Source organism: Pelobates fuscus, chromosome 1 (assembly GCF_036172605.1).
Source record: "Pelobates fuscus isolate aPelFus1 chromosome 1, aPelFus1.pri, whole genome shotgun sequence".
In the NCBI taxonomy this organism is placed as follows: domain Eukaryota; kingdom Metazoa; phylum Chordata; class Amphibia; order Anura; family Pelobatidae; genus Pelobates; species Pelobates fuscus.
In genome coordinates, this window is record NC_086317.1 from 177,949,886 (window position 1) to 177,971,693 (window position 21,808).

General features: G+C 42.4%; 1 protein-coding gene across 1 annotated transcript in view; it reads left to right on the forward strand.

The window, feature by feature from the left end:
- BLTP3A (bridge-like lipid transfer protein family member 3A) overlaps positions 1–21,808 on the forward strand; it is a 74,618-nt gene that overhangs the window by 20,514 nt on the left and 32,296 nt on the right. Inside the window, exons 4-15 of the mRNA XM_063453053.1 lie at positions 4,285–4,376; positions 10,932–11,121; positions 11,198–11,335; positions 11,435–11,596; positions 11,715–11,889; positions 12,074–12,142; positions 17,850–17,996; positions 18,224–18,300; positions 19,576–19,702; positions 19,823–20,013; positions 20,269–21,290; positions 21,477–21,625. Coding sequence (XP_063309123.1) covers positions 4,285–4,376; positions 10,932–11,121; positions 11,198–11,335; positions 11,435–11,596; positions 11,715–11,889; positions 12,074–12,142; positions 17,850–17,996; positions 18,224–18,300; positions 19,576–19,702; positions 19,823–20,013; positions 20,269–21,290; positions 21,477–21,625 — 2,539 coding nt within the window. The remainder of the gene's footprint in view (positions 1–4,284; positions 4,377–10,931; positions 11,122–11,197; positions 11,336–11,434; positions 11,597–11,714; positions 11,890–12,073; positions 12,143–17,849; positions 17,997–18,223; positions 18,301–19,575; positions 19,703–19,822; positions 20,014–20,268; positions 21,291–21,476; positions 21,626–21,808) is intronic.

Sequence of the window (21,808 nt, forward strand, 5' to 3'; positions counted from 1 at the left end):
CAGTAAACTCTGTTTGTTTTTTTTCCAGAGAAAAGACAGTTTTTACGTTGGTCTAGGGACACCTCTACTGACCACTCCTCAGGTGGCTACTAGAGGTGCTTCCTGGGGCAGTGACTGCCATTCAGTGTATCCACCCTCTGCATGGAGACACTGAACTTTTCTCATAGCGATGCATTGATTCAATGCATCTCTATGAAGAGATGCTGATTGGCCAGGGCTGTGTTTGGCTTGTGCTGGCTCTGCCCCTGATCTGCCTCCTTGACAAGTTCAGCCAATCCAATGCTTTCCTATGTGAAAGCATTGTGATTGGCTAAGAGAATCACTTCTGATGATATCAGACAAGCAGGCAGATCTGGGGCAGAGCCAGCAGCAACATACTGACTTAAAGGTAAGATTTTACTACATTAGTGTACCTTTAATATACAGGCCTTTTTAAAATACAGGCCTTGAATGCAATTTTTTTCAATGCATTAGGATTTCCATTAGTTAGATGTCTGTATTGCTTGTTTCCTTCCCTCCTCCATTCTTGTTACATAAGCTGCCTCCACTCACGGGGTCAGATGAAAAGGAAAAAGTCTTGTTGGGGTTGTTAGCACCAGTTCCTCCCCATGGGTTTACCTCCTTGGAACTCCTCTCTGTGGACACAGTAGTCTGATATTAGCAAAACCGTTAGATGATTTATTTAACCAATTATTGCTAACGGGATTATTCCCAGAAGATTGGAAATTAGTGAATGTTGTGCCTTTACAAGAAAGGTAGTAGGGATGTGTCAGGCAACTATAGGCTATTAAGCCTTACTGCAGTAGTGGGGAAAGTAATGGAAACCATGTTAAAGGATAGGATTGTTGAAGCTCTAAAATCTCATGCCAAACTAATCTTATTGCATTTTTTAAATGTATAACTAAAATAATTGATCAAGGTGGTGCTGTAGGCATTGCTTACTTAGATTTCAGTAAGGCTTTTGGCACGGTCGCACAAAGAAAGCTTATCCTTCAACTTCCATTTCAATATTGTTGAATGGGTTAGGCAGTGGCTGAGTGACAGGCAAAATAGGGTTGTAGTCAATGGAGTACTAGTACTTGGAATACTTGTTACCAGTGGGGTACCTCAGGGATTTTATTCTCTTCAATATTTGTATTAGTCATATTGCAGAAGGTCTTGATGGTAGGGTATGTCTTTTTGCTGGTTATACTAAGATTTGCAACAGGGTTGATGTTCCAGGAGGGATAAGCCAAATGATATAGGATAGCTTGAAAAATGGTCAGAGCTGTGGCAACTGATATTTAATCTTGATAAGTGTAAGATAATGGATCTTGGGCGTAAAAACCCAAGGGCAGGTTATAAAATATTTGATAAAGTCCTAACATCAACATCTGAGGAAAGGGATTTAGGGATAATTATTTCAGATGACTTAAAGGTAGGCAGACAATATAATAGAGCAACAGGAAATGCTAGCAGAATGCTTGGTTGTATAGCGAGAGGTATTAGCAGTAGAAAGAGGGAAATGCTCATGCCATTGTACAGAACACTGGTTAGATCTCACTTGGAGTATTGTACGCAGTACTGGAGACTGTATCTCCAGAAAGATATTAATACTTTGGAGAGAGTTCAGAGAAGAGCTACAAAACTGGTTCATGGATTGCAGGGTAAAACTTACCATGAAATGTTAAAGACTCTTAACATGTATAGCTTGGAGGAAAGACGAGACGGGGGGGATATGATAGAAACATTTAAATATATAAAGGGAATCAACACCATAAAGGAGGAGACTATATTTAAAAGAAGGAAAACTTTCACAATAAGAGGACATAGTCTTAAAATATTTGAAAATAATATCAGGAAGTATTACTTTATTGAGAGGGTAGTGGATGCATGGAATAGCCTTCCAGCTGAAGTAGAGGTTAACACAGTAATGATAGACATAAATCTATCCTAGATATAAGAGACTGATGCAAGTATTAAGAAAATTGGGCAGACTGGAATGGCTCTTATCTGCCGTCACATTCTATGTTTCTATGTATTTTTTACCAGGTAAATTATATCCTTTAGTGTCTTCCCCCAAGCTATAGTAGAGCATTCTGGAAGAAGTGATCAGTTAGGGTGGATTCTTAGGTTTTCTGATAATTACTCTGCTTTTGAGACAGGTTGGCTTGGAAAAACAATTTACACAAAAAAACAAGTAAAAAGTAGGTGCTCGTAAAATACTAGTCTCCAATCAATTTAGTCTACCTTAAAATGAAGCTGCACCAAAAAATAAGTGTAAAAACTCCTCAAAACACTCTTGTGAATACAGAATAATGATAAGGTGCGCTGTGTCTTTAAGACCCAAGTGATTCAAAGTGCACTTTGAATCACTTGGGTCTTAAAGACACAGCGCACCTTATCATTATTCTGGAAAAACAATTACTTGCCTAGATGTTAGTTACTCTGGCCAAAAAATGTAAGTGCACCATTTTTAAACATTGACACTTTGCTGAATATTATAACTCAAAGCTATATGATGGATGGAAAACTGGTTGGAGGGATGTAATCTACAAGTGCAGGTGCTGTAAAATGCAAATGGATCTCCCTGCATCTCTAATTACTTAATGCTTGTACCCCATAGCCACTCCGGGGGCAGGGAAGAGGTTGACATGCCTCCTTGTATAATTATTTAGAGCCTCCACCCGCTGCCCATTACTGGGGCTGGAGTGGTGACACAAGTTCCCTGCCCCTTATTCTAATGAGCGCCCCCACGTGCTGCCAGTGCATTGAGGCTGGGGTGGGGATATCAGGTGTCCCCTATATATTACTATTAGACTACCTTTGCCACCTATGGCTGGGAGTGTGGACACAAGGTCCCTCACGTGCCACCAATGGGTATACATTTAGTAGCACCACCTGATGACCGTGGGTAGGGTGGACATTAGGACAGTTTCCCCTCTTTTATTTTACAGGCCACATCTCCATGGAAGGGTGCTTTTCTAGTAGCTGGGTAGAAGTAGGTATCATAAGGAGGTGGAGGCATAGAGAAGTTTACAAGTTCACACCAGACACCTAATGCACTTCAGCTTAAATGTTGTTAGCATGAAGCGGTTCAGTTACAGGCATGTGGTTTGTCTTTCTCCTTTCCTTTTTCTTTATGCAGTTTGCTGATTTTCACTATTTATTTGTCGAATTTGTTATATGCTTTTTTACTGATATAACATTTAACAAAGAGAAAATTGCTTTGGTGTTACTGTTTTTTTATTTTTTTATTCTCAAACTGGAGTGCAGCATAATGGTTATATTATTATAATTTCCCATAGCACTTGTCTAGTAAAGACTTCTCTTTGAGCTATAATTAAACATAAAGTCCAAGCTGGGTTAGAAGGGGAGGGCTTGCTGAGGCTTCAGGCAAGAGATCTTTTGAAAGCTGTTTTAAGATATCCCCAATAAAAAATAATTGCATGCATGTTTGCTTTGGGGGTATGTCTGCTAAACCATGTTTGCTTTTTCGTTTTTCATTTTTTTATTTTGGCAGTTGAGTTTTCTTTAAAACATCCCTAATACTAATGTGGGCGTCTTTTTTAAATTATTCTTTTCTTTTCTTTTCTTTAAAACTTTTTTAAAGAAACACTATAGTGTTAGAAATACAAACCTGTATTCCTAACGCTATAGTGTCCCTCTGCCCATAAGTAAAGGTCCATCCCCTCCCCCAGTGTGTAATGAGTTAAAAACCTTTTTTTTCCCCTTCACATTAGAGGCAATGCAGTGCTCATTTGCACTATAAAAGGGAGCCAATACAAAGCTCCCCTCCCTCCCCTTCTCTGCTTCCTTTGGCAGGAATGGATAGTGCAGGCACTCACCTTAGTTTTTAACATGGTGAGGGAGCTACAGCTCAGGAGGCTCTGTCCCTTCCCCTGGAAGCTGAGCATGTCCGGCGTTTCCTTCATCCTCTTAGGTGGAACTCACACTGGGTGCCTGCGTTCCACTTTAACACTTCCGACTATGCTGCCCCAGTTGCTGGAAATGGTGAATGAGCACAAGTGCGCATGAGCTTGGTGGTTCTGGTGGTGGAACACAAGCACAGGTCACGATGCGTTCCACCGGGAAATTATTTCAGTCGCCAGAATTAAAATTCAAACTGAAATTTTGGATTTTCAGGACCAGGGAAGCCTTAAATACCCAGCAGCAACTACATGTTTGCCAGATGCATAATTTTCACCATTTTCTTTAGAGAGACCTATCAACACATTTTTATGGTACAGAATCTCCATTGTTGTTATGTGTGGTGCTCATATATTTGATTTTATGTCCTCTCAGACACTTGACAAGGTGGAGGTTGAAATGAAGACTTGTGAAGAGCCTCGGCCGCCCAATGGACCTTCACCTATAGCGTTAGCTGCCGGTCAAAGGTGAGAACATATTTGTCTCTGCATGTTAATCTTCTGTCAAGCTTATAGGTTAAATATACCCCATATGTAGACTAATTAGTGTGATCTTGGGTGCTTAATGAATTATGTTTGAAATATATTCACTGCCTTCAGGGCAGTGATGGGAAATCTACAATTGCAATCAGTGAATGTTTAGGTTGCCGAGGACAATCATGGGAGACACTGGGATGACACAGGGAGATCATGCAGAGAATAGTATGGACAATCATGCAGGTGACCATGGGGAGATGCAAGGAGATCCCAGTAAGGGGTAAAATGGGTGTTAATTGAGGAATACCCAGCAAGGGGCAGAGAAGGGAAAACTAAAGTGTAGCAGTGAGTATAAAACCCAGCGAGACAGTCTGGCAATGAAAGCTTGAAAACCTAGCTGGGGACAGTGCATCCTTTAAGACAAACCCATGCAAGTGACAGTGTGGTAGTGAAGGGGAATAAAAAGTCAAGGACCAACACAACATAGCGACAGTATGGCCATAAAGAGAAAAGACAGCAGGAGACACTGTGGCAAGAAAGAGATTAAATAACATTTTAAAAAACCAACAGCAGGCAAACAAAAAGGTACATATAAACCTTATTTCACTAAGTGACACTGTCATGTATTTTCGTCTTTCAGTTTTACTTTCCTTATGTATCTTAGTTATGCTACCCTTATTGACACCCACCTTGAATATACCCTTCTGTGGGATTCTTTTGATAGAGTGTGTATAAGTTAGCATAGCACTTTGCTTAAAGGGACACTATAGTCACCTGAACAACTTTAGCTTAATGAAGCAGTTTTGGTGTATAGAACATGCCCCTGCAGCCTCACTGCTCAACCCACTGCCATTTAGGAGTTAAATCCCTTTGTTTATGAACCCACCTCCCTGCATGTGACTTGCACAGCCTTCCATAAACACTTCCTGTAAAGAGAGCCCTATTTAGGCTTTCTTTATTGCAAGTTCTGTTTAATTAAGATTTTCTTATCCCCTGCTATGTTAATAGCTTGCTAGACCCTGCAAGAGCCTCCTGTATGTGATTAAAGTTCAATTTAGAGATTGAGATACAAGGATTTAAGGTAAATTACATCTGTTTGAAAGTGAAACCAGTTTTTTTTTCTTCATGCAGGCTGTCAATCATAGCCAGGGGAGGTGTGGCTAGAGCTGCATAAACAGAAACAAAGTGATTTAACTCCTAAATGACAGTGAATTGAGCAGTGAAATTGCAGGGGAATGATCTATACACTAAAACTGCTTTATTTAGCTAAAGTAATTTAGGTGACTATTATTATTTTTATTATTATTGCCATTTATATAGCGCCAACAGATTCCGTAGCGCTTTACAATATTATGAGAGGGGATTTAACTATAAATAGGACAATTACAAATAAACTTACAGGAACAATAAGTTGAAGAGGACCCTGCTCAATCGAGCTTACATTCTATAGGAGGTGGGGTGTAAAACACATTAGTACAGGAATTTGCACTCAAATAAGGTGGACTGCCCTTTAGGAGAGGGCAAGAGACAGGTATGTGAGGTAAGGGTTAGTCTTGGAGGCCATAAGCTTTCCTAAAGAGATGGGTTTTAAGGCACTTCTTAAAAGATGCAAGACTAGGGGAGAGTCTGATGGCGGTAGGCAGGCTATTCCATAGGAAGGGAGCCGCCCGCGAGAAGTCCTGCAAGCGCGAGTTGGCTGTACGGGTCTGGACAACGGACAGGAGGTGGTCACGGGCAGAGCGGAGAGACCGAGAAGGGACATACCTATGGATCTGTGAGGAGATATAAGAGGGGCTAGAGTTGTTCAGTGCTTTATAGGTGTGAGTTAGTACCTTGAATTGACTCTTATAGCATACAGGAAGCAGATGTAAGGACTGGCAGAGGGGTGAGGTGTGAGAGAAACGACTAGAGAGGAAGATCAGTCTAGCAGCAGCATTCATTACGGACTGTAGGGGTGCAAGTACGGCTTTTGGGAAGACCAATCAGGAGAGGGTTACAATAATCCATGCCGGAAATTACTAGAGCATGGACAAGCTCCTTGGTAGTATCTGATGCAAGAAAGGGGCGGATGCGGGCTATGTTATTAAGATGGAATCTACAGGATTTGGCAACATGCTGGATGTGAGGCTCAAAGTTGAGACCAGAGTCAAGTATGACGCCAAGACAGCGCGCTTGCAAGGATGGACTGATATTAGTACCAGAAACTTGAAGGGAGAGCGAAAGAGGAGGATCAGTATTAGGAGGAGGAAAGACAAGGAGCTCAGTTTTTGAGAGATTGAGTACAGAAAGCGGGAGGACATCCAGTCAGAGATGGAAAAAGGCAAGCAGTGACATGTTGAAGGACGGCAGGAGAGAGGTCCGGGGAGGAGAGATATAGCTGGGTGTCATCAGCGTACAGGTGGTAGTGGAATCCAAAAGAGGTAATAAGTTTGCCAAGAGAGGCAATATAAAGAGAAAATAGAAGGGGACCAAGGACGGAGCCTTGGTGGACTCCAACCGAGACAGGACGAGGGGAGGAGGTATCATTAGAAAAAGAGACACTGAATGAGCATTGGGAGAGATAAGAGGAAAACCATGAGAGGACAGAGTCACAGAGACCAAGCGATTGAAGAGTTTGAAGAAGGAGAGCATGATCAACGGTGTCAAAGGCCGCTGAGAGGTCAAGAAGAATTAGTATGGAGTAGTGACCTTTGGATTTAGCTGCGATTAGGTCGTTCGTAACTTTGATAAGGGCAGTCTCTATAGAGTGGAGAGGGCGGAAGCCAGATGGAAGGGGGTCAAGGAGAGTTGGAATTGAGGAAATGAGACACACGGGTAAAGACAAGTCTTTCCAGAAGCTTTGAGGAAAAAGGGAGCAGGGATATGGGACGGTAGTTAGAGGGGGTGGACGGGTCGAGGGATGGATTTTTTTTAGTATAGGTACTACAGTGGCATGTTTAAGGTCAGCAGGGACGATGCTAGAAGAGAGCGAGCAGTTGAAGATGTGTGTTAAAGAAGGCACGAGACAAGTGGAGAGAGATCTGATAAGGTGAGATGGGACAGGATCGAGTGGGCAAGTGGTGGGGCGAGAGGAGCAAAGAAGAGCAGCCACCTCTTGGTCAGTAGCTGGGGAGAATGTCTGAAGGGTAGGAAAGGCATGATCTATGTGTGGTTGAGAAACAGAAAGGCAAGGAGGGGAGAATTATTTCCTTAGCTGTTCAATCTTGTCAGTGAAGTAACATGCAAAGTTATCAGCAGTAAGTTAGTTTGGGGGGTGGCCACAGCAGGGCGAAGGAGAGAATTAAAGGTGTCAAAGAGACGCCTGGGGTTGCGGGAACATGAACTAATGAGAGAGGAAAAATAGGACTGTTTGGCAAGGGCAAGAGCTGCACTGTATGAACACTATATGAATCTATAATGGAGAAAGTCAGATTGGGTGCGAGACTTTCTCCAGGAGCGTTCAGCACAACGGGAGCATCTTTTCAGGTAGCGCGTTGATTTAGTATGCCATGGTTGGGAGCGGGTCCTCCTTGAGGTACTTGTTTGGAGTGGCGCTGCAGCGTTCAAGGCAGATGTAAGAGTAGAGTTATATGTGAAGATGGCCAGTGAAGGACAGGAGCGGGAAGGGATGGACAGCAGTCTTGAATCAATGTCAGCTGACAGCTGCTGGAGATCAAGAGAATTAAGGTCCCTCCTGAGTTGAGGGGGGTTAGGCTGAGGCTGTTGGGTGAGGGGGTACGCGAGAGCAAATGATAAGAGGTGGTCATCAGAGTGAGAAGACGCCAGTGTCCATAGAAAAGCATTGAGAATGCTTTCCTATGTACTGGCTGAATGCGTGCACGGCTCTTGCCGCGCATGCGCATTCAGCTGATGACGACCAAAGGAGGAGAAAAGTCCCCAGCGCCGAGGGAGCCCGGCGCTGGAGAAAGGTGAGTGTTTAACCCTCTTCCCCCCTCTTCAGCCTGGTGGGAGTGGGACTCTGAGGGTGGGGTCACCCACAGGGTACTATAGTGCCAGGAAAACGAATTTATTTTCCTGGCACTATAGTGGTCCTTTAATTTCTACCTCTTGGCACAGCCCTTCTTCTGTATTTTGTGTCACATGTTTTATCTTCAGAGGGTTTGAGGGTTACCCTTTGTTGGGGCTACACATTTTATTTTTAAAATCCCCTCTACTGCGGTAAAGCAGAATCCCCAAAAAAGATGCAGAGACTGTTTTAAGAGGTGACAGAGAACAGTTACTGTATATTACTGTCCTGATTGCCCTGGACAGCCTGGACTCTGCATTGGAGACTGCTTCAAACATTACCACACACTGGTCCATTTAAAAAAAAATGTTTTTACATTTGATGTTCAGTTTTTTTTGTTTTTTTTATTTTGGTGACATTTACCCTATGTATGGGGGGCATGGGTGTACTCCAGTGGCCTTGCAGAAAACAACCTGGATTGTCTTCTTGCAATAACAAACAAAGGCTCTCCTAAATCACAGTCAAAAAGCAATGTGTGTGTGTAAAAATTAAAATTTAAAAATGACCACCACTCACTTTCTCCAATTATTTGGGCTCAAACGGTTGCATCAAAGGCATCAAAGCGCTCCATATACAATACCTCAGGGTGTCTACGTTTCAAATATATACACTTTCATGGCAATAAATAAAACTGGGGTACCTGATAAGCCCCAAACTAATGATAGGCCTATCAGAAGAAATACTCTCAATTTCAACTCAAATTACAAGTCATACAATTGTAACTGAACCTTCCCAAAATCCTGGCAAAACTATACATGGGAGGGCATGGGTGTACTCAACCTGGAGCGTTTTCTTGCAATAACCAACAACAGGCTCCCCTAAAGCGCATACAAATGTATGTGTAAAAATGAAAATTGAAAAATTACCACCACACATTTTCTCCAATTGTTTGACTAAAACTATTGCATCAAAGGCATCAAAACACCCCATATACAATAACTTTTCAAATATAGACACGCTCATGGCAAGAAAATAAATTGGGATATCGAAAAAGGCCCTCAAAAAGAAAATAGGCAAAGAAGATATGTCAAATTTGAAAATCACATTTCAAAAGTATGGCATTGCACCCCCCAAACAACCCAACAAACCTGTACATGGTTGGTATCACGGTATTCAGGATATGTTGCTGAACACATATTGGGGTGTTCTTTGGCAGTAACACCTAACAGGAGCTGATAATCCATGCCTAAAGTACAATGTGAGAGAAAAATAACACAAAAAATGACTACCCAAAAGTTTGACAAAGACTGGTAAATAACATTGGCTGGCTTCAAAAATGTCCCAAATGGGACATGGGTGCATGATGACCAGCTGTGAAAATTCCAAGTTGGAAAACAGGAATGCACACCCTCCAAATAAGGTCTTTTAGCCACCAGAGAGCCAGACACACCTGTACATGGGTGGTTTCACTGTACTCGGGAGACGTTGCTGAACACATATTAAGGGTATTATTTTTAAATTGCTATGTGTCAAAAAAAGCACCAATTTTTTTATTTTATTTATTTAAATTTGTCATAGATTGGTGGTAAAATGGTTGCATAAAAAGAGCACAAAAAGAGTCAATATACACCAAGTTGAATACCTTAGTTTGTCTTCTTTTAAAAAAATAAATAATAATAATACAAATAAATAATACATGTAAAGAGCTATTCAGGGATTCCTGACAGATATCAGTGTTACAATGTAACGTGTTAATTTGGGGGGGGGAAATGGTTTGGAAATAGCAAAGTGCTACTTGTACTTATTGCCCTATAACTTCCTAAAAAAAAGCTAAGAACATGTTAACATTTGGTATTTCTAAAATCAGGACAACATTTAGAAACTGTAGCACGGGTGTTTTTGGGCGGTTGTAGCTGCGCAACAGATTTTGGGGGGGTCAAAGTTCGAAAAAGTGTGTGTTTTTTTTTTTATTTTAAATTTTTCAGCATATTTTATAAAAAAAAAAATTATAGTAAATTATATGATATGATGAAAATAATGGTATCTTTAGAAAGACCATTTAATGGCGAGAAAAACTGTATATAATGTGTTGGTACAGTAAATGAGTAAAAGGAAAATCAGCTTAACACAGACACTGCAGAAATGTAAAAAGAGCCCTGGTCCTTAAAGGGAAACTCCAGTGCCAGGAAAACAATCCGTTTTCCAGGCACTACAGGTCCCCTCTCCCTCCCACCCCCCATCCCCGGTTGCTGAAGGAGTGAAACCCCTTCAGTCACTTTTCCGCTTGCTGCCGCTCCTCCTCTTCCTTACGTCAGCCGGTGGGCGAGACTTATCCCGCCCGTCGGCTAAGGAGACCTAATGCGCTACTAGAGGTTATGAAAACCTGCAATAATTACACTTGCAGGGTTAAGGGTAGTGGGAGTTGGCACCCAGACCACTCCAATGGGCAGAAGTGGTCTGGGTGCCTACAGTGTCCCTTTAACAGAAAGAAAATGGAAAAACGGTCTGGTCACTAAGGGGTTAAGCATTGCCTATTTTGCTATATAATTCTCATGTTGAATTTCTTATTTCCCTACCATATTTCTCTACTTACTCTCTAGTGAATATGGTTTTGCAGAGAAGGTTGTGGAAGGCATGTTCATTGATGTTGGCTGTGTCAGTATAAAAATTAAATCCCGAACATTTCGAGCATCACTTCAGCTCTGGCAGTTTCAAGGATACAGTGTAAGCCCAAATTGGCAGCAAAGTGATCTGCGCTTTACACGTCTTACGCATCCTCAGTGGGGACAGGTAACATTCTAATTTACTTTTTGGGGGTTTGTTGTAAAATTATGTCATACTTAACCTCCTGTTTTCTACCTTTCAGGTTCTTACTTTTAAACAGATCACCTGGCAGACTCTTCGTATTGAAGCTGATGCATCAGAGAGCTGTGAGGATGCCCCCAGCACTCCTCTTCGTTTGCTTACAAATTCAGGACGTATAAATATTGCACTTAAGAGAAGGGTAAAATTCCCCTGCTGCTCTAAAACTGTGCATTACCCCGTAGTGCTTCATATTCTCCTTTCATAGAATATGCATGAATAACCTTTTCACTTTCTTTAGATCAAGGACTGTCTAGTGCTCTCCTCTGAGTTGTCCTTCTTCTTAGATGACCTCCTTTGGGTCCTAACAGACTCTCAACTTCGGGCTTTACTGTCTTACGCAAAGTCCTTGACTGAAGCTATCCAAAAATCTGTGCGGCAGAAAAAAAAGACAGGGGGACAGGTGATATATATATATATAATTTTTTTTAATCTTCCTCCTTAAGTCACCTTTAAATCACATCTCTCTTTACTTCCTATACCACAGTCTTAAATATTTATATCTCTTATTCCTTCTCTAGGTCCCATCTTCACCCACAATTCCCAATATTTGGTCTCATAGCACCCCTCCTCCTTCAACGTCTTCTGGTTTATGTCAGTATTTTGAGAGATTTGATGTGAAGGAGACATCATATCATCTATTGATCTCCAGACTCGACCTACATGTATGTGATGAGAGCCAGGCTCAAGGGACAGGTACATAACCATAGGGTTATACAAAAGGAGATAATATTGGACATGTGCAGAGATACATGCAGTTTAGAAAGCTAGCCTATGAAAATATGACACAGAGAATAAAAATGTGCGTAGAACAACAATCTAAAGCTATGAACCATTTGTATAATGTTCCTGATACAACAAAGCTCTCGTCTCTCTACAGTCTCAGGTGGTGCTATCCAGATGACCCTACACCGAATCACACTAGACTACTATCCTTCCCACAGAGCAGGTAAGGGAAACAAGTAAACTTACCTAAATTGTGCTGGAAAGTATTGCATTTTGCTTCAATCCAGGGCTTTATTTGAGTTGTACCTGTAATACCATATCAGGCCGAAAGTTTTTTGACCAATGCTTTGAGTGTGTTCCTACAATTAGGGAGACACCGAAATGAAAATTCTGGGCCGAAACCGAAAATTCAGGATGCCCTTGACCGAAAACCGAAACAGAAAATGACTTTTTTCCCCCAAATGATTTTTTAAAAGTTTTTTCCCTATAATTTTATTAATATTAGACTTTTTAATTAATCTAATATGGAAAACTTCCCTTCTGTTTTAGTGGTCCCCCCCCCTGCTTAAAGGACCACTATAGTGCCAGGAAAACATACTCGTTTTCCTGGCACTATAGTGCCCTGAGGGTGCCACCACCCTCAGGGTCCCCCTCCCGCCGGGCTCTATGGGGAGGAAGGGGTTAAACTTACCTCTTTCTCCAGCGCCGGGTGGGGGACTCTCCTCCTCCATAGCGACATCATCGGCTGAATGCGCATGCGCGGCAAGAGCCACGCGCACATTCAGGCAGTCCATAGGAAAGCATTCTCAATGCTTTCCTATGGACGGTGGCGTCTTCTCACTGTGAAAATCACAGTGAGAAGCGCGGAAGCCCTCTAGCGGCTGTTAATGAGACAGCCACTAGAGGCTGGATTAACCCTATTATAAACATAGCAGTTTCTCTGAAACTGCTATGTTCATAGAAGAAAGGGTTAATCCTAGCTGGACCTGGCACCCAGACCACTTCATTAAGCTGAAGTGGTCTGGGTGCCTATAGTGGTCCTTTAACCCCCTTAAGGACACATGACATGTGTGACATGTCATGATTCCCTTTTATTCCAGAAGTTTGGTCCTTAAGGGGTAAATGTTCCTTTCTCCCCTCTCTAGTGTTCCTCTCCCCTCCCTCTTTTTTAGTGTTCTTTCTCCCCAGTCCCATAGTGTTCTTTCTCCCCAGTCCCATAGTGTTCTATCTCCCCCCCCTCATAGTGTTCTTTTCTCCCCTCTCCTGTCCCATAGTGTTCTCCCCCCCTCCCCTGTCCCATAGTGTTCTTCCCCCTCCCCTGTCCCATAGTGTTCTTCCCCCTCCCCTGTCCCATAGTGTTCTTCCCCCTCCCCTGTCCCATAGTGTTCTTCCCCCTCCCCTGTCCCATAGTGTTCTTCCCCCTCCCCTGTCCCATAGTGTTCTTCCCCCTCCCCTGTCCCATAGTGTTCTTCCCCCTCCCCTGTCCCATAGTGTTCTTCCCCCTCCCCTGTCCCATAGTGTTCTTCCCCCTCCCCTGTCCCATAGTGTTCTTCCCCCTCCCCTGTCCCATAGTGTTCTTCCCCCTCCCCTGTCCCATAGTGTTCTTCCCCCTCCCCTGTCCCATAGTGTTCTTCCCCCTCCCCTGTCCCATAGTGTTCTTCCCCCTCCCCTGTCCCATAGTGTTCTTCCCCCTCCCCTGTCCCATAGTGTTCTTCCCCCTCCCCTGTCCCATAGTGTTCTTCCCCCTCCCCTGTCCCATAGTGTTCTTCCCCCTCCCCTGCCCCATAGTGTTCTTCCCCCTCCCCTGTCCCATAGTGTTCTTCCCCCTCCCCTGTCCCATAGTGTTCTTCCCCCTCCCCTGTCCCATAGTGTTCTTCCCCCTCCCCTGTCCCATAGTGTTCTTCCCCCTCCCCTGTCCCATAGTGTTCTTCCCCCTCCCCTGTCCCATAGTGTTCTTCCCCCTCCCCTGTCCCATAGTGTTCTTCCCCCTCCCCTGTCCCATAGTGTTCTTCCCCCTCCCCTGTCCCATAGTGTTCTTCCCCCTCCCCTGTCCCATAGTGTTCTTCCCCCTCCCCTGTCCCATAGTGTTCTTCCCCCTCCCCTGTCCCATAGTGTTCTTCCCCCTCCCCTGTCCCATAGTGTTCTTCCCCCTCCCCTGTCCCATAGTGTTCTTCCCCCTCCCCTGTCCCATAGTGTTCTTCCCCCTCCCCTGTCCCATAGTGTTCTTCCCCCTCCCCTGCCCCATAGTGTTCTTCCCCCTCCCCTGCCCCATAGTGTTCTTCCCCCTCCCCTGTCCCATAGTGTTCTTCCCCCTCCCCTGTCCCATAGTGTTCTTCCCCCTCCCCTGTCCCATAGTGTTCTTCCCCCTCCCCTGTCCCATAGTGTTCTTCCCCCTCCCCTGTCCCATAGTGTTCTTCCCCCTCCCCTGTCCCATAGTGTTTCCCCCCCCTCCCCTGTCCCATAGTGTTCTTCCCCCTCCCCTGTCCCATAGTGTTTTCCCCCCCCTCCCCTGTCCCATAGTGTTTCCCCCCCCCTCCCCTGTCCCATAGTGTTCTTCCCCCTCCCCTGTCCCATAGTGTTTCCCCCCCCTCCCCTGTCCCATAGTGTTTTCCCCCCCTCCCCTGTCCCATAGTGTTTCCCACCCTCCTCGTCCCATAGTGTTTTTTCCCCTGTCCCTTAGTGTTTCCCCCCCCTCCCCTGTCCCATAGTGTTTCCCACCCTCCTCGTCCCATAGTGTTTTTTCCCCTGTCCCATAGTGTTTCCCCCCCCCTCCCCTGTCCCATAGTGTTTCCCCCCCCCTCCCCTGTCCCATAGTGTTTCCCCCCCCCTCCCCTGTCCCATAGTGTTTCCCCCCCCCCTCCCCTGTCCCATAGTGTTTACCACCCTCCTTGTCCCATAGTGTTTTTTCCCCTGTCCCATAGTGTTTTTTCCCCTGTCCCATAGTGTTTTTTCCCCTGTCCCATAGTGTTTTTCCCCTGTCCCATAGTGTTCTTCCCCCCGTCCCATAGTGTTCTTTCCCCCCGTCCCATAGTGTTCTTCCAACCTCCCCTGTCCCATCGTATTCTTTCTTACCCCCCCGTCCCAAGTGCAGTATTCTTGACTTGTTATCATTACTATCTTTCATTGTGATATATAATCATCTGAATTGTTAATGCAAGCATAACAATTATAAAAAAAAGAAATTATTATTATTATTATTATTATTTTTTTTTTTTTTAAATGTCAGCATATAAGACCCGTTTTCACCCGAAATGGGATAGGCCCATTTTTGGCCGAAAACTTCGACAGCCGAAATTTCGGTGCATCCCTACCTACAATAATTACAAAAAGTACTGTAACAGCGCTCTGGGCATGCACAGCCCTTAGTAGGGGTGGACAGCATGAATGCAGTCAGCTCGGCATGTATCCACACTAGAAGGGCATGTTAGTTTTTCCACTTGGATAGGGGACAGGAGTGCCGGTGATGCAGTTTGTTCTTTTTTAAAGGCAGGTTTATTTTAAATGCTGAAATCAACTTATGCAGTAAGTATGTAAAAAATTATGTATTTTCTTGTATTTGTTGATATTAAAGAAATATGTTGATATTAAAGGACCACTATAGTGCCAGGAAGACAAACTTGTTTTCCTGGCACTATATAGTCCTTAGGTCCCCCCCCACCCTCTGAGCCCACTTCCCGCTGGTCTGAAGGAGTGAAAACCCCTTCAGCCACTTACCTTAATCCAGCGCCGGGCTCCCTCGGCGCTGGTGACCTCTCCTCCGACGTCAGCTCCCGAGTGGAGCCGAATGCACATGCGCGGCCAGAGCCGTGCACGCATTCAAACTGCCCATAGGAAAGCATTACTCGATGCTTTCCTATGGACGTTCTGCATGCTCAATGCGATTTTCGCATTAAACGTCGCGGAAGTGCCTCTAGCGGCTGTCAGGAAGACAGCCACTAGAGGCTGTATTAACCCTGCAATGTAAACCGTTTACATTTGAAGGGTTAAAACCTGGGGGACCTGGCACCCAGACCACTTCATTGAGCTGAAGTGGTCTGGGTGACGATAGTGGTCCTTTTAAAGGAATATATGTTACTCTAATGTAACACTTTTTTCCCCTTTGCCCATTTCCTACTACATTTTAACCTACATGATTGACCTTGCTTGAGAGTTCATTTCCCCATCACGGTGTAATCCTGAAACTAAACCTCATGCACTGTGACAGCTGTCAAGAAGAGCACAGGATATGCATGAAGGAGGATTCTCCTGTCAGTCAGTTCTTGGCATAGCTCTGACATGTAATGGGAAATAACTATTTTTATTTAATCAATACATTTGCTAGGATTTCTGCTAGAACAATGTATGGATGAATTTGCATGCTGTTTCAAGCATGGATACATTCTGTTATGTCTCATGAGCTAAATTCTTCATCAGCTGATCACTCTCAGCCAATGAGCTAAGCCTGCAGCATCAGGCGTTGCTCAGTCAGAGAGCTTTTGGCTCTCTATCTGAAGCACTGGAAGCAGACCCCGAGTAAGAACCATTCTAAAACAGTTTGACTACTTAAAATTATTAGGGGGTGGGTGCCAGGGCCCTGCTGGCATTATAAGAATTGTAGAGGTTATGGTGCTTGGAATGTTCATTTACCCTCAAGTTGGTGTGCCTAAAGTGGATATCCATAAACAAATATGACTGATCATTTGGGTCTTGCTTGTTCTATAAAAGAGAGAGAATCATTTGTATGTATATCTCTGTAGTGAATAGAGACATGAAAATACCCATCCTGTTTAAAAAAATAAATACACTGAAAAACGCATTTTATGATTCCTTGCAGCATGACCCATGTATTGTAGACCAAATGCTTTCTACAGTGAATTCAGTTTAGAAAAAACATTGCACATAAAAGTTCCCTTTCTCATTCAACATAAAAGAATGCAAAACAAAGAAACAATACATGGCCGCACATACCCACAGTGTACACAGTGGGTAAACTTTAAGAGAAAAATTTAATATAAAAATATAGTTATAAATCTGTTGAATTTACAATACTTAAAATTAAGTGTAACCGAAACAATCTAGCTTCAGGCAAATAGTAGATCTAATCGAAAAAGTGCAGACGCAGACTATAAAATTAATAAAAGGAAGGGAACATTTTAGTTATGAAGAAAGGTTAACACATTTAAATCTTTTTGGTTTAAAATAACAGCGCCTCAGAGGGGATATGATAGCATTATACAAATATATGCTGGCCAATACAAACCATTGTATGGAAATCTATTCACAAACAGGACATAGGATGTGGAATTCTCTGCTTTAAGGGGTGTTTTTTTCAAAGTCTTACAGATGTTTAAAAGACAACTGGCTGCAACATGTACTAAAGTCACAGATGCTTAGAAAAGCTTGTATTCCATACTCTGTTCTGACAAAATCTAGTTTCACCCGACCTTTAAAAAAAATAAAATAAAATGTGCACAGTATTTTCTTATGCCATGTTATGTTTTGCTATTGAGAGGCTTCCTACAGCTATCGTGGCGTAGCAAGCAAGATTGTTCAATTCATGCACAAACAAAATAAAGAATAAAAAAATAAATAAAAGACAACTGAATGAATACTTGTGAAAACATAATATTCAGGGATATAATGTTTAATTAGTGGGATAATTAAAGGAGAGATCGGACTGTCATTTTGGAGTCAAGAAGGATTTTTTCCTAGTTTGTTGCAAAATTGGAAGTGCTTCAAACTGAGTTCTTTGTCTTCTTTTGGATCAACTGCAAAAACAGATGTGAGAAAGGCTGAACTTGATGGATGCATGTCTCTTCGTCCTATCTAACTTTGTAACTTATCAAATCATCCAGAAAACCTGGTGTTATAATGGATAGTATGGAGTTCAGAGCACCTAATTTAGAGAAGCAAAATTCAATTTTGTAAATGTGGCTCCCATCTTCTTGCAGGGCAAAGCTGTGCTCACTGGCTTCACACCTCCTCTGCAATGGGAACATGTGAGCAATGGTTAAAGGATTTAGCGGAAGAAAGGAAAGAGGGTGAGGAACCGGAACTCAGTAAAATGGGAAAGGCATCTGACTTAAAACAAAGGCAAAGTATGATGGCATATTACATCTGATTACACCTTTAAAAAAGATTTTTGATCTACTCTTTTCATCCCCTGTATACACAATTATTCTATTCTTTCTATTTTACTCCCATTTCACTATCTTTATATACCTGATCACTTGGTTCTCTGCTTTACTAATCTTTTTTATTCTTCTACCTACACCGCTTACTGTGTTCTGCATTTCGTACTGAGTGTTTTAAATTCCATATGCAGATGGCAAGAATCCTTCCTCCCCTTCATTATATTTCCGCTCAGTGCTGATCCGCGTAGACAACTTGGACATACATCAAGTAAGATATGTGAAGAGGAAATAAACCATGTCTGTACACAATTCAATGACTTTTATTTTATTTTTTTTCAGTAGAGATTAAAAAACAAAATAAAACTGGGGGACATAATGTAATGAAGAGTTGGAGATTAAGAGGATGGAGATAATAAATAGGAGTTTAAAGACGTATTACCGGTCTGTAAAGCGGCTGGGTTTAAATAAGTATTTCAAAGGAGATAAATAAACACTGTGCATTTTAAACTAAATATATTTATTTTGCTGATGTTTGAGCAGTTGAAATAAATTTAACCCCTTAAGGACCAAACTTCTGGAATAAAAGGGAATCATGACATGTCACACATGTCATGTGTCCTTAAGGGGTTAAGCATTGTTGTGTTGATTATTGTAGCAATATGTTCTGATTGTGACATGTGCATATCACTGTGTAATTTGCATGAGTAGAAAAAACGGATTATAAAAAAAACAAAAGTGCCCTTGGTTGTTTAATGACTCAACCCTGTTAGGGGAGCTGCATAGTAGAGTAGTAAGTGGTATTTCTCCTGGGGCTGTACTGTAGCCCTGCCTGCTAGACCGACTTTGATACCCCCAGGGACTGGGGTGGTATCCATTAGGGAGATGTGACAATAGAGACCCAAGTTTGTGAGGTGTGAGTTTCATGTGGTCCTGAGATTAACCTTTATGTCCGGGCAAAAGTGCGAACAAGATTCAGTGGCAAGAAATCGTAAAAGAAAAGATATATGTGTGTGTTTTTTTCTTTTATACCCTTTCCTTTATCTTTCTCCTTTCCTTTCTTTCTCTGCTTCTTCATATATCATTTTCACCACAACTAATGCACCCATATCTGCTCCCAAGGAGGAGATATTGTTTGGTATACTACTGAGGCAGAAATAGCTCTCAATACTGCTTTATCTATAAGGGACGATAATGGCCAGTTATATTATCCACTGATGGTCATGGGCTGTTATGTGTGTGAGGAGAAAACCACATAATCATCTTGGCCAATGTAAGGTATTGTTGTTACCTCATAATTACTGCACTCTTGTAGAACTGAAATATTTGAAGGATGTAACACCCAAATAATGCTAGAATTCACTTGTGCTACTTGTTAAGTACATGATATGTTCTGTTATGCTAAAGCTCAAATGTTGTGGTGAAATAATAACTACATTAAATCTAAAATAAACATTGTCAATAAAAAAAAACATATTAAAGTCATGTGAAAATAAGAAAACTAAGGCTATGACTAATTATATCAAGTAATTGCTATTTACCTTAGGTATCCTCATCTGGTCACACACCACAGAAGCCTCCTCTTGTTTCTTGTGCGCGTATTCCCAGTTCTTGTTCTGCTGTCCATCTACAATATACCGAGTATTATTGCTTACCAGGAGAGAGCCTTCCAGGTACTTTAGCTTTGCTCCAATGTCACTACTGTAGTTTTCATTCTAACATAATGGTTAGGTCTTTCCACTTCTATATTCTCAAAATGTTCTATTTTTATTTATGTATTTAATATTTTGCAGTACCTTCTCCTGCTCTATACATCCAAATCCATGGTTTACTGCTCTCTCTTGCGGCACCTACCATCTTATGGTTGAATCTCTTTATGCTGGATCTCTCTCACCACCTGCAGCAGTTTGCTGCTGTAAGTTCCACAGTCGGTGAGGGAATCACTGAGAACAGAAATATTCGCCTAGACGGATTCAACCTCAAGGTGCATACTAATAGATTTCCTGTGTAAACTGTTTTCTTGCTTTTTGAACGTATATGCTCCCACATCATTGCTTTACATTATCCCTATATTATCCTCCCTAAGTCTTCTCCATCATGTATTTAAAGCAAACATTTAATTTATTTTAATTATGCTATTCTCTTTTTTCCTTCTATGCTTTTCATGTTTTGTTTAAATGATCCCAAAACTCTCCTGTGTTTGTTTCACTGCTTTTATTTTTTCCCCTTTTTCTCACAGCTCAGTTTACCTGTAGAACCTCCTACATGTAGCCCACCAGAACGCCCCTCTTCTGTCTGTGCCCAAATCTCTAGGGTTACCCTGACAAATACACGACAAGCCCCAGGTTCCTCGCTTGACCTCCTGCAACGTACCTTCCGGTTATTTGCTGCTCAGCCACTACTTCATTGGCCACCAGGACCCTTGCATCCTGTGTTTGTTTCCCATGCATATCCATCTTCTTCTCCCCCTTGCACATCTCTGTGGAGCTTGCACAGTTCTGGTTTATCTGTAAGTTTTGGGGGATTGGGTCTCAAGCACCAGAAACTTCTTCATCCAATTTCTTTTACTGCTTGGGCTTGCCTTCTCCACCCTGAGCATCATCTGCAGGTGCTGTTGAATATAGAAGATTTGATAAGGGTGCAGCTCAATCACTATCAATACCTCACCTTGCTCCGTGGCCAAGAGCAACTGCAAAGTCTACTAGAGAACCTGCAGAAATTTGAGCTTTTGTCTTCAGAAATTGCACTGACAACTCCTTCTGCATTTCCTACTTTAGTGTGTGTAGGTCTGCTGATTTCAACTGTGAATTTGTCTCTCATATTCCCTGTAACTGCTTGCTTGGAAACCCCACCGCAACTGGGAGACTCTGAAAAGAGCAGCCTAATTGGGTTAGATTTGGCTGAAGGACCTGAAAATGGTGGGGAAATGTCGAGAGCAAGTCCCACCAAAGATGGAAAAGTTCCCATCACCGTTCATGCCAAGGAGGCACAACAAAAATCCCTGGATGGTACTCTGCATCAAAATCAACCTGCTCAAGAGGTTCCACAAAAGATGCTTCATTTAATGGAGTTGGCAAAAGATGCACTGGGAAAAACAGAGGTGGTTAGAGATACTGTACAGAGGACAGAGCTGGCGGTAGATGGACTGCAAGGGAAAGAGTTTACATATGATACTTTGCTAAGCACACTTGGTCTGACACAAGAGAGACTCAGTTTGGGGAAAGAGAGAATGCAGCGCTTCTTGAGAGATACAAGGCAAAAGTGTGTGATCGATGTCCCACTGCATGTTTTTGTTTTTAGTTTTCTTGTAATACCTTCCTTTTTGCTATTCCTCTTTTGTTTTATGTATTCTTTTCTATTTCTTACTGGTTTTTTTTCTCAACTCTGTATTTTGCTTTGTTTCTACTTTTCCGATGCTAAATGAACAATATCTGTTTTGTTTCTTAGAGATAATGATGCTTCCCACTGTCGATCCAATGCAGCAATCTCTCGAACACAGTCTCAACAATCTCTTGAAACTGCCTCCTTAGAGGGCCTTGATGTTTTGTCTCTCGACAGTGAAACTAGTGATGGCTTCACTATTCTACTTGAATCTGGTAATCTTGACAGTGATATTTTGTATTTACAATTGTGTTTTTAGTGTTCAGTCACTAAACTCAAATAAAGCTGTTACACCTTATTTCAAGATTCACAAACCAGTCTCCAAGGCACAGAAAGTTTTCACATTTTTGTCAGTTTTCCTGTCGTAACAGAATTGGGAAATGCCTAAATCCTGGGCT